This window comes from Acanthochromis polyacanthus, chromosome 14 (genome assembly GCF_021347895.1).
Source record: "Acanthochromis polyacanthus isolate Apoly-LR-REF ecotype Palm Island chromosome 14, KAUST_Apoly_ChrSc, whole genome shotgun sequence".
NCBI classification, from domain to species: domain Eukaryota; kingdom Metazoa; phylum Chordata; class Actinopteri; family Pomacentridae; genus Acanthochromis; species Acanthochromis polyacanthus.
Window position 1 is genome coordinate 32,648,785 of NC_067126.1, and position 12,717 is coordinate 32,661,501.

Consider the following 12,717-nt stretch of genomic DNA (forward strand, 5'->3'; position numbering starts at 1 on the left):
GGGCAAGGGTTTGCTTGTTACCAAGGGAACAGCAATAAAACCATGTGAGTTTTGTGGATTAGTTTTATGAAAACACACTTTCACGCACAAATGTAAACATCTTATTAACACAATATGTCGGTACGGATTTGAGAAAGATAGTGTAGGGTGAAAACTCTGCCAAATAATTTTCATCACAAATATAAGACTGACCAGAAGGGATGTGTGTCCATCTATTTGTGTGAGAAATAATTATAACGGTGGACTGTGGAAGAGTTAAGGCCATAAATAAAATCTATTTTAAAAAACTTAAACTGCATAATAACAATGAGCAGCAAATGCACTGCCAGTAGCCTAGCATGTAGTCTCATAGGTCTGCTCAAGGTCAAATAAGATGGATGCTAACCCAGATAACATCAGACAGGCAGGAAATGGGGGAAGACAGAGAGGGGAACAATATTTTCTGTATAGCTTAACAAAAATATTTCTTCTGTAGTATAGCAAAAAGTTTCTAACAGTATCACTTACATGTAGGTAGTGTGGTTTGTGGAAGACTTCATTTTATATTTGTCATTTATGCTATGGCTTAACAAACTTGCATGGCCCTGTATAGTGGTAGTTATGGAAAGCATATGGTACATTGAAAGTGGTATAGAAGGATAAAAGATTTCTCTGAATGCATCAGGATACAGTCTCATACTCACACGGCGATGATTGTGTTTCAAGTGGCACACATAGGCTACAGTATACAGTTATTTCTGTGAGCAGAGGATGCTTTTGGGAAAAAAAAAAGAAATGCAAAACCTTTACCAAAAAACAAATAAGAGTTTTGAATTTGCCTTAAAATGGCATGCCCATGTTCTGAATAAAGTAATTTGGTAAGTTACTTTAATATTTTTTTTAAAAAAGCTTATGATCTTTGTGTTGCACAGCAATTAGCTTATAATCAAAATTGTGTGTAAAAGTATTTTTTTACAACTACAGAAGAAAACTATGCTGTGGCCTAACATTTTATCCATCCCCTTACTTGTCCTGATGAGAAACGGTCATGATTAATTGATTGCTTCCCTCTTTTCTGTTTCTCCATTCTTCTTGAGGCAACACACAAGCTTTATCTGATGTGTCACACTGACAGATCTCAAACTGGAGCTGTGGCACTGAGTGCCACAAGGAAAGGTCACCATATTGCTCTCTTTGAGGGAAATGTCACTGTCAAAGGGAATCAGATATGAAAACAAAGAGAATGCAGAAACCCATGTTCTCATGCATCTGACTGTGTTTGTTGTTCACATTTGTGTCATTTATACTGTGATTAGCCTGTTACTTGGTATTGTTTTCAAACCACGTGGCTTTTGTAGGTGTCACATTTTGAATATAATTGCTTATTTAGATGCTAAGTGCACTTCCAAGAATATTTACTTGGCCTTAACAGTGAATTGTTAGTTAACAAGCATCATCTTAAACTCCTGTGCGTTATTCAATCAACCTGCATAACTTTTTAAACAAGATACCTTAGAGTAGATATATTATACTTTAAAAATAAATAAATAAATAAATAAATACATAAAACTACTGTTTGGTTATTTAATAACATTTATTAGATTCTTGTACTTTTAAAAAAAGAAATAAATTTTAAATTATAAGGACTCCTGTATACAGTGGTGGAAAAAAGTTTTCACACACCTTTACAATTTTACACAACCTTAAATACTATCATGAAATATTTGTGGAAAAATCTTTTTGTGTGTTTCAAAAGGTGTGGCTGCATTAGACAGACACAAACAAATACAAATGCTATTTTTTGTATATTGTTTACAAGAAAAACTAACAAAACTAAATTCTACCAAAATGACCCAATACTCAAAATTTACTATTTTTATGAAACCAATCAATTTTAAGTTTTTAATGGCTTTTTTAAAGGATTTGTTTAGTATTATGGCTGTGATTGTACTAAAAGAAATTGCACTTGAAGAGTGCCCCATGAGTCATTCTTAATGCAATATTTCACAAATGTATGGGGTGTCCAAAAACTATTTTTCACCACTGCATATCAATATCAGTATATATCAGTCATGAAGAACTCATATTTAAAATAAGACAAAATCACTTAAAGATCTTCCACTGTCTATAAATATTTTCACAGTTTTAATTATGAAAGCATTATATGCATAAATCTAAAACTTTAGCTCATGCAATTTACATGGAGTGTATTTAATTGTTGTGATCCCGTCTAGCGGTAGAAAATTGCAAAATGACATTTAATATGAATGTGTTTGAGTTAAATAGGCAATATGCAAATTACGACTTTTTTTTTCCATCCATTGCTGTTAAAATGTTCACAGAAAATGTAGGAAATCTAGTGTCTTTAAATTTAACAGTACCGTAAACAACATTAAGAGCAACTGCATAGTTTGACCAGTAGATGTCAGTCATGTTTAAACTATAACCCAGTGGCTCAACATGAGACATCTGATTGGTTTAGAAACAGAACAGTGGGGTGTTTGTGAAGAAAGAAGGCAAACAAAATTATGAAAGGTCAATATTTGTCATGTTCAAAATCTACTGAAAAAAAAAATCCCACCAGAGTAGCTCAGTTTGATTTAGGGGGACCAGACAAATGTGTGAATTTCAGGTGAGCCTAAATACCTTTTTGTGTGTTTTCAAAACCCATGCATGTTGCATAATCAGAGTTACGCCTGAGCATGTTTTACAGCATCAGTATAAAAGAATACAGCGTGCTGGAATTAATGATTCATACCTGTTAGATTTCCCTTTTTGTTTTTCAGAAAAAATCTTGTTCATCTGAATATAATTTAAGTGTCACACAGCATGAAAACCCTTTCTATAATCAAGTTCTTAGCTCTGTTTTACTTCTGCAGGCCACCGTTTGGTATCAGGCACCAGATTTTGTGCTGACAGTAAAAGCTCAGGAAGTGAAGCACTGTCTTGGAGCAACTCTACTGTTTTTTCTTGTCATTACACACTTCCTACAGTTAACCACTGATGATAATACAGTGGTACCATCTGGGTGGAAATGACTTTGCTGCAGTCACTGGCTGAAATGCTGAGCTAGTCATCGATACTGTACAACCTGAAGGGAGGCAGAAAGTCCTGCATGTTAGCTGCGGCAGAGATATATGTGTGTTGTGCACCATCTTAACTCAATATGAGCGTAGAAGCACATTGGATAGTAAATGTACTTTTCAGGAAATACTGCTGCATGTAATGCTGATTTTGTGATCTCATAAAAAACTGCTGTTCATTGCTTGTGTTACTTCATAGTTTGTTCTACAGTGAATTGCTTGAGCCATCTTTGTACCTGCAGATGTCGTCGCTTCACAGGTTGCTATATCTGCTGCAGCGGTTGGCACTGCTGCCTCATGGTAAGAAGGTTCAGGGTTAAAGCTGCTGGTCTCCCTGCTGGTCTCTGTTGGTTTCCTTCAGCTTCCTCCCACAGTCCCACAGTCAAGTTAATTAGTGATTCTAAATTGGTCGTAGGTGTGAATGTGAGCATGAATGCCTGTCTGTCTCTCCATGATGGACCTGCGACCCACTCTGTGACCCTCTGTGGGATTAAGTGGATGTTTTTATCAGGCTTATTAGGAGCGGATGTCTGCCACTTGATTATTTCAGTGAAAGTAAAGTAAAACAGTTAAAAAATTATTAGGACAGTATGATAAGAAAAAGACTGGACTTGTTTATATTTAATTAGGTCTTATGGAAGCACCAGACGCAATATATTTTCTGTTACTTATTCACTAGCAAAAAGCTAAAAAAAAACGCCTCAGGTGAAAATCAAGTTTCCTTTTTTGTTTGTTTGATTGTTGTTGTTTTTTTTACCTTGTTAGTATTTCCACATGGTGGTATTTAGAGGCTGGGAGACACTTCAGGAGCAAAATAAGCAGTCAGTACAATGGCTGAACATTTCCACCTTAAAACTGCAGCACACTGATGACTCAAAAATATAGCTTCAAATTTCTGTGTTGCATACCGAACCTAAAGTAAAGCAGTCCTGTCAAATTGTGGTATAGGGTTTTCTGTATCATTGTTTCTCTTCAAAATCATTTCCAGTTGAACGGGTGAATTACAACTAGCATAGAGGAGTAGTAGTAGAGAGGTGGGGGCTTCATTGATCTGCAGAGTCTTGAGGAGGCAGTACTGTGGCGTTAGATCTAAGGAAGGAAAGGATTATTATCATGGGGGAAAAACATGCTAGATATGTAACATTGGTAAAGAGGGATGAGTTCTTAGGGCTTTAATCAATGACTGGAGTGGAACTTTAAAATAAGCCAATTCATCTGAATATGTACTTCTGTAATTGTGTAGCACGGACCAGTTCAGAGTCGGTACATACGTTCTGTGTAATATCCTTCTTGACATTTTGTAAGATTAAAAAGTGTCTGTAAAGCAGCCTCGCAATTTGTTCTGTCCCCACAGCATGGAATGGAAATGTTCTTTTTTCTTTAAATTGGTTCAAAGATGCTCAGTAAGGTAGAGCATGGAATAGTGATTAATATATGCATATATGTATATGTATGCATGTATATATGTACATGCATGCAATACATACAGTCATGGAAATAATTGTTAGACCACCTTTGTCATCAAATAAATGGTTATACAATCAAGTACTAACTCCTGTGTAAATTAAATGACTAAAACAGACAGAAAAGAAAACGTGGAATGCCTAAAAGCTGTTTTTGGCAGTACAATGCCACAGCTATTGAGGTAGGAACTGAAGTGATTTTGGTTATTATCAAGAAAACCATGGAAAATACCCAAATTAAACTCTTATGAGATATTTTTGTTGTTATCATTATATTTGTCCAAGCAAATGTACCTTTAGTTGGATCAGGCATTAAAATGAATAAAACAAGTGTGGTCTAGCAATCTTTTCCATCATTGTACACGCTGAACCACACAAGGCAACTTTATTGGAGCACTTTTTGTAAGTTGAAGAGTTTTTTCATACAGGGGCTGATAGATGAGCCTTTAAGCAATATTCATCAGGTTTAGTGACAGTTTGGTGTCTTTTTCTGCCTCTAATGGGACAGATCCCAGCATCACGTGCCCTGAAAAGAAGATAGGAGACTTAGCAGGCAAGATCATTTCAAACAGTGTTTAGGAAACTCAGTAAATATATTGTGAATATAAAGACAGCAGGCAACATAATGTCATGGCCATTCGATGCATTTATTTCTGATGTGTTTAAGCAGAACTCACTCATTTTTTCAGGTCTGACAAGAAAAACTGGCAGATTAAATATAACACGCCAAAAGGCTTTTAGATTGTTCTTTTCATCACAAGACTTTTAATATGTACATAGAAATTCTTATACCGAGAAAGCTCTCCTCCGTCATTACCGATTACCATCAGCCAAAGCCATTCTTCAGCTGTTCAAACCATTTAAATAAACAGATAAATCAGCTCTCAGAGAAATGCGCTTCCATGGAGTGGCAGTACATGTTCATTAAACTCCTTTAAAAGAAGTGGCATGTCACACATTTCTGGGAATGGCAGTATAATTTTGATTGCGAATCCATGTTTTATTTTTTTATCACTTTATTTACATCTTAATCTGAACTGCACCTCTCTAATGGGTGGAAAGTCTTGCAGGACGTCATTTGGTGAAGCGGATGTGCAGAAATCACAGCGATGAGAAGCCTGAATTTCAACAGCATATTCATGTTTTAGTCTTTAACTGTTCAACTTTGATATTTTCTGTGCCCAGAAAGGTAATAAGCAGAGAGGGCTGGCATAGACAAAGCTCGGTACAAAAAGGGCAAACTGCAACTAGGAGAAAAATTGCTCATGAACAAATGAGACCTTTAAAAGTGAGCTTTTATCTCTATATATATTTTTTAGATTATATCCAGGCAATGAATGCACGGTTTGTGAATTTTATTGACTTTACAATAATTCAATGATAAGACACACATACACACACACTCCACCACTCACACATATGCATACTGACAAATCCTGGGCTCCTAGCACATTTCCAAGTGTTTCATTAATACCTATATGACATTTCTACTGCTCTTGCCATCTATCACTGGGGAACATTGTAATTTCGCAACACAGCAGCGCTGCATGTAACTTTCTTTTAAAAGAATGGTTCCACATTATGTACCGTATTTCTTCTTGTTTCCTGCAGTCATTATTGTCGTACATAGTCCTGTATTCATACTGCACAATGAAACCCTCTGTAAATTGTAGGCTGTATTATAAAGTGATACAAAGGAAAACAAACTTGTCCTTTAGGGATTCTATAATAAATGTCCTCATGTTTCAACTGCAATAGAACTAACGGTAAATGCTTTCACTGCGTATTTGGTTGAAGAGGTGCTCAAATTTTTTCAATAGGCTACAATAGACATTTTCATAGTAAGAAGAGCACAAGTGTTACGATGGCAGGACCTTGAAAACAAGCAGATAAATGGAATACACTTACGTGTTTTATTATTTACACATGTGCTTTTCTTACTGTGACATGTCATGTCATCTTATGTGAAAAGAGCATAAAAAAATATTACATTGCAAGTAAACATTCGAGACGAACACGTGGTCGTCTGGTGAACATTGCAGCAGTTTTCGTTGCTTTTCAAGAGAGAGCTTCTTCTATATGTTCTGCTGACTGGGTTGGAACGCCAGAGCGCTGTCAATCAAATTCAGTGGTGCAAAGCACATTTGCTAAAGTGCTGTATTATAACAAAATTTAAAAGTACTTTACACTCTGCTTGAAAATTTCTCTCAAAACGGCAACGCATTTCAGAGGGATTTTTACATTTAACTATAATGCTTTTAAGATGAAAAGGGCCCAAATTACCTATCATCAATGGCTTGTTATGAAATTAGATGTTCTTGTCATAATATTCCACTGCTGCTTCACGAATGTTACATGGGCTCTATTATGCAAAGGACAATTCAGTACTTAGAGTTGCAAGGGGGTTAGCTACACTTGAAACAATTGGTTGTTATCTATATGCTATACACTTCATCTTCCTGTGCCCCATCCATCCATACACTTACAATCTCACACAGACACTAGTGCATCCACACAGACAGTTGCCCCCAGAACACGTCCCAGCAGCTCCAAACACCACAAACCACACATTCGCTGCACCAGCTGGACGGATCACTCAGACGAGACGGAACAAAACGAACCAAAACGGTGCCACATGAGGTATTTTATAAGCAACTGCAATCAGAGTAGAAACATGAGAAATTACTGTTACAATAGCAGCCGCTATATGACTTCAGTGTTGACATTTACGGAGCATTTGATAAGCAAAGGGCTGCGAGTGAAAAAGAGATAAGAGACATAAAAAGCATCACAGCCACTGAAGCCTATTTAACCAGATAAAAAAACAAGCTGGATTTGAGGGGCTGGAAACTATCAGGCGGAGGGGAATGACAGAAATGTTTTATTTCTCGTCTATCTGCTTTGAGGCTCGTCTTTGTACCCTGGCACTCTGCTGCTGTTAGAGCGCTCTCACTGCCCACAGTGCAGATGCCGTCAGCTCTACAAATATGTAAAAGCAGCCAGTGTGACGGGGAGGGGCATGAGCGCTGAATGCTGATCAACTCATTCACAGTCAGGCCACATACCAGCCACACTGACACATTTCATCACCTGTATTATTTACCAACTTTTTTTAAATCTCTGCAACCCACTTCTTCAAAAATAAATGACTCACAGCAGCGTGCCGTCTGACCGCCATGGGACTGCCTTTGTGTCGTCTTTCGAGAGAGGTTTTAAAGTCTGCAAGGTTCTGCACTTGAGAATGTAATATAACCTGCCAGTCCAAAGTTTGGACACACCTTTTCATGACTATTTACATTGTAGATTCTCACTGAAGGCATCAAAACTATGAATGAACACGTGGAATTATATAGTAAACACAAAAGTGTGAACAAAGTCATAACATGTTTTATATTTTAGATTCTTCAAAATAGCAGCCCTTTGCTGTGAATACTGCTTTGCACATTCTTGGCATTCACTCAGTGACCTTCATGAGGTAGTCACCTGAAATGATTCTCCAACAGTCTTAAAGGAATTTCCAGAGATGCTGAGCACTTGTTGGCCCTTTTGCCTTCACTCTGCGCTTCATCGAGAGTTCCATCTCGATTGGGTTTAGGTCATCTGACGCAGCACTCTATCACTCTTCTTCTTGGTCAGATAGCCCTTACACAGCCTGGAGGTGTGTTTGGGGTCATTGTCCTGATGAAAAATAAATGATGGTCCAACTGAATGCAAACCAGATGGGATGGCATGTTGCTACAGGATGCTGTGGTAGCCATGTTGGTTCAGCGTGCCTTCAATTTTGAATAAATCCCCAACAATGTCACCAGCAAAGCCCCCCCACACCATCACACCTCCTCCTCCATGCTTCACGATGGGAACCATGCATGTAGAGACCATCCATTCACCTTTTCTGGTCTCACAAAGACACGACAGGTGGAACCAAAGATCTCAAATTTGGACTCATCAGACCAAAGCACAGATTTCCACTGGTCTAAGGTCCATTCCTTGCATTTCTTGGCCCAAACAAATCTCTCCCGCTTGTTGCTTTTCCTTAGTAGTGGTTTTGTAGCAGCTATTTGACCATAAAGGCCTGATTGGTGAGTCTCCTCTGAACAGTTGATGTAGAGATGTGTCTGCTACTAGAACTCTGTGTGGCATTTATCTGGGCTCTAATCTGCGGAGCTGTTAACTTGCAGTATCTGAGGCTGGTGACTCAGATGAACTTATCCTCAGCAGCAGAGGTGTCTCTTGGTCTTCCTTTCCTCGAGCAGTTGTCATGTGAGCCAGTTTCATCGTAGCACTTGATGGTTTTTGCAACTGCGCTTGGGGATACGCTCAAAGTTTTTGTAGTTTTCTGACCTTCAGTTCTTAAAGCAATGATGAACTGTAGTTTCTTTCTACTTAGCTGATCAGTTTTTGCCATAATATGGATTCTAACAGTTGTCAAATAGAGCTGTCAACTGTGGACCAAACTGACTTCTGCACAACCCAACTGATGGTCCTAACCCCACTATATAGGCAATAAATTCCTCAAATTAGGTGACTACCTCATGAAGCTCATTGAGAGAGGGCCAAAGGTTTGAAAAGCTGTTATTGAAGCAAAGGGTGGCTACTTTGAAGAATCTAAAATCTAAAACATATTTAGAGTTATTTCACAATTGTAGGTTTGCTACATAATTCCATACATCTTGCTCCACAGTTTTGATGTCTTCAGCATGTATCTACAATGTAGAAAGTAGTAAAAGTAAATAAAATAACATTGAATGAGAAGGTGTGTTCAAGCTTTTGACTGGTAGTGTATATTGCACTGTAAACAAAATATCAGCATCAGAGACAGTCTTTTATAATTTGATTTCAAGATGAGTACTGCATGCATAAAATGTGGTCTTAAGAGAGGCTTTAAAGTAAAATAAAATACATACATTGTGGTCATTATTCACTTTGCCTCTGCACTGTCTATCTTTTGGAAATCATTCTTCCCAATTGTAAGTACAATGTGGATGTGTGACATGCAACCATCAGTTCTTCTTCTACAACTCTCAGTTGAAATGTTTTCTGCCATTTGCAACGTACACAATAAATTCAATGACGCTCATCAGTTTTGCAGTGAATGTCAAAATAAAAATATCTATAGCAGCTTCTTTTGTTTTTTCTCTTCTTCTTATTTCCCCTCAATTTATAATCTCATTCAACAAAATATAAATAACCAAGGCAATAATTAAATGACAAAATATATGAACAGCATTTAAAGATTTAAGACACCAAAGGGCACTCCAAGACAGAGCTGCTGTGAGACTCACAGACTTGGCAGTTTTCGTAAAGAGATTGCGGAGCACTCGGATCACACTGAAGCTGACAAAACAGATAGATGCAGGAGACAGATTAATGGTGAGACACAAAGAGAGACGCAAGATGTGCAAGAGAGAGTCAAAGGAAATGTTTCAACTAGTCTGTGAGGAGTCTCCATCAGCTGCTCTCTCTTGCTCCTCTCTCTTTATGGGAACAAAGCCTCACCAATGGGCCACTTGGCTTGTGTAGTCCTCAGTAGTGGTTGGAAAATCATTGTCAGTTTCCTTCTCCAAGCCTCCTCTCCCTCCTTTGTTCCCGCCTCCTCTGTGTTTGGTCGGCCACGGCCTGCCCTGCTCCCTCTGCTCCCGCAGCCAACGCCTCTCCTCGCGCCTCTTCAAGCGCACTTCCTGGTGCTCCCTCTGGCGGGTGAACTGGAACCGCTGGAGGAACAGGTCCTTCGCGTACTCGTACAACTGCACGTCCAAGAAGTTGAGCTCCTCGATCCGTCTGCGCACGAGCTCGCTCAGGTCCACGTTAGCGGCTCGCGTGCTGTTGATCTGAGTGAAAGCGGAGATGAAGCGCAGGCTGAACGTCCGCTCAAACAGGTACTGCGTCTTGCGTTGGAACTCAGTCAGGCCGTAGAAAGCCATGTTCTTCAGGTTGCTCATGGCGCTGCCCAGAAGGATTTGATTGCGCTGGCTCTCGTTCATGGAGGTCAGGTTGTAGCAGCCCACCAGGCTCAGGTCGGCCAGCATGCGGACCTGACGGTTGTTGGCCAGGTTCGACGGGCAGTTCATGAACTCTGTCAGGGTGACACCGGACCAGTCGTCCCCGCTGTAGCAGGTGGGCAGCTCGTCTTGGGTGGGCGAGCGTCCGTCACACATATGGAGGGCGGTTTTCCATGTGGCTCCTCGCTGGACATGTTTCCACTCGCTCAGGTAGCGGGAGACTGGGTCGCGCAGCATGGTGATGTAGTAGAAGTTCCTGCAGCCAAAACAAACACAGTTAGAAAGCTGTGAGCACATCACCATCACAGAGGGCTGCCCCTGCATTGTGCTGACAGATGGTGACTTTTGTCTGTGTATGAAACTTCAAGGTTGAATACTAATTGGCAAACTGAAAGTCTCACTAATGAGATTATTACAGCTAGTTTCTATATATTGCCCTTGGAAAAAACTGAACCGTTGCACCAGAGCAATGAATTTACAAAACTGTTTCCATTCCACAGATTTCTCCCACCTGCCAACACACAGAATAATTGGGACTCAAGACATAGTGGTAATCCACGGACATAGAAAATGTGAGTAAAACTGACCCAACGAAAACCCAAAATACATTGTTTCGAAATAATGAGGTTTCAGCATTTGTGCCTCAATTCTGTAGCATTTTTAACAGGATATCCTGCCCATTTGCTTGCCAATCACAGCAGGGCTTACAGTAGAACACACATTTTATTGGCTTTTTGGTGTTAAACAATCGGTAAACACTCCCACACACAATGACACATGATATCCTCAATCATTGTCTGTGAAAATGGAAAGCAAACATGGAGTCCTAGCTTTGATTCATCAGATTCAAAAAGACTGACAAAGGTCTTCGGTTGGATCAAAACAGCTTCTATACTAAAATTAACAGCAATATCACAAAACAATTCAGAAATATCAAGTTCAAATGTGACTTTCATGACATCCATACGAATTATAGAATTGATTTTTTTGCCTTTGGAGAGACAACCCACACAAACAAAGCTACAGTCACCCTTCGTAACAATGCTGACCTCCAAGGAGCTGAACTGGACGTATGTCAAAGCACATTCTGATGGAAAACAAAGACTGGACAGGTGTTGGCCAGGTAAACCTTCCCTAAGATGATGTCCTGAGAGTGTCGTGTGAATATTTAATGATGCAAGAACCTCCAGAGAGCAGTCTGGGCAAGTAAAGTGGTAGTAGTAGTGCTGCTTCAGTTCTTTCCACACGGCAAACATCCACACCGTCTCACCCTGGAGTGGAAATAAAAAAAGCACACAGTCTCCTCTGCTTGTTCTTGCTTGGAGTTCAGGGTTGGACAATAGACTAGAACATATTCTGAGATGCTGGTTGCATAGGATACAACCTTGAAGGTGTTTTTTTTTTCATATTTACCCCTGAACAACTCAATTTCCTTAATCAAACATTTTCCAGAACACCAGCAGTATAGGACACACAGTTTCAGGTGTTTTTTTTTTTTTAAACTGCGAATAAGCTCATTTTCTTTATGAAAATTCTCCCTTTAAAAGAGACAGAATATGCATTTGTAGGTGTATAAGAATCAAACATTTTCTATGATGTCCAAAAAACAAAGTTTCATCTGTATACAAACTACAAAACAGGAAAATATCCAATCCTATTTCACTGAAGGAACCACAAGATTTCCACAAACATCAAGCCTATGTGATGAAGATCCATCCTAACAGTGCCACAGGAATGGCACGGCTGAAAAAATTACCCAACACTATTCAGGCAAAAGGCTGTGATCGCAGCCCCAGTAGCAGCAGCTGCATCCTGGCACTCGCTCCTGGAGTTGGCTGGCTGCAGATATGAACGCCCTCATTAGACTGGGGACATAAACACCCGCAGCAAGTGCTGTTTGAGTGCACTCGACAGCCCAAAGGTCAGTTGTGTGCACCATCAGTGTCAAAAGACATCAGGATCAGCGGGTCTGTAGAGCTGTCTCGAGGAGGCTTTCCCTGAGTGATACAGATGGCTGTCGAAGGGGGGGGAGGGATTCGCTGACAGGGTTCTCTTACTTCTGGCCTGTGTTATCATCAATACCACCCCTACAGTCATTTCACACTCACTATCAAAAGCACTGTGAAAAGTTTACACAGCGAGGCTGCTTTCCAGTCGGTGTTATAGTAAAAGCACAGCTTTTCTTGTATGGCA

The 12,717-nt window shown here is 39.5% G+C and overlaps 1 protein-coding gene across 1 annotated transcript in view; it reads right to left on the bottom strand.

Moving 5' to 3' along the window:
* Nucleotides 1-5,153: 5,153 nt before the first annotated feature.
* hs6st3b (heparan sulfate 6-O-sulfotransferase 3b) overlaps nt 5,154-12,717 on the bottom strand; it is an 81,797-nt gene continuing 74,233 nt past the window's right edge. Inside the window, exon 2 of the mRNA XM_022190784.2 lies at nt 5,154-10,780. Coding sequence (XP_022046476.1) covers nt 10,018-10,780 — 763 coding nt within the window. The 3' untranslated portion in view covers nt 5,154-10,017. The remainder of the gene's footprint in view (nt 10,781-12,717) is intronic.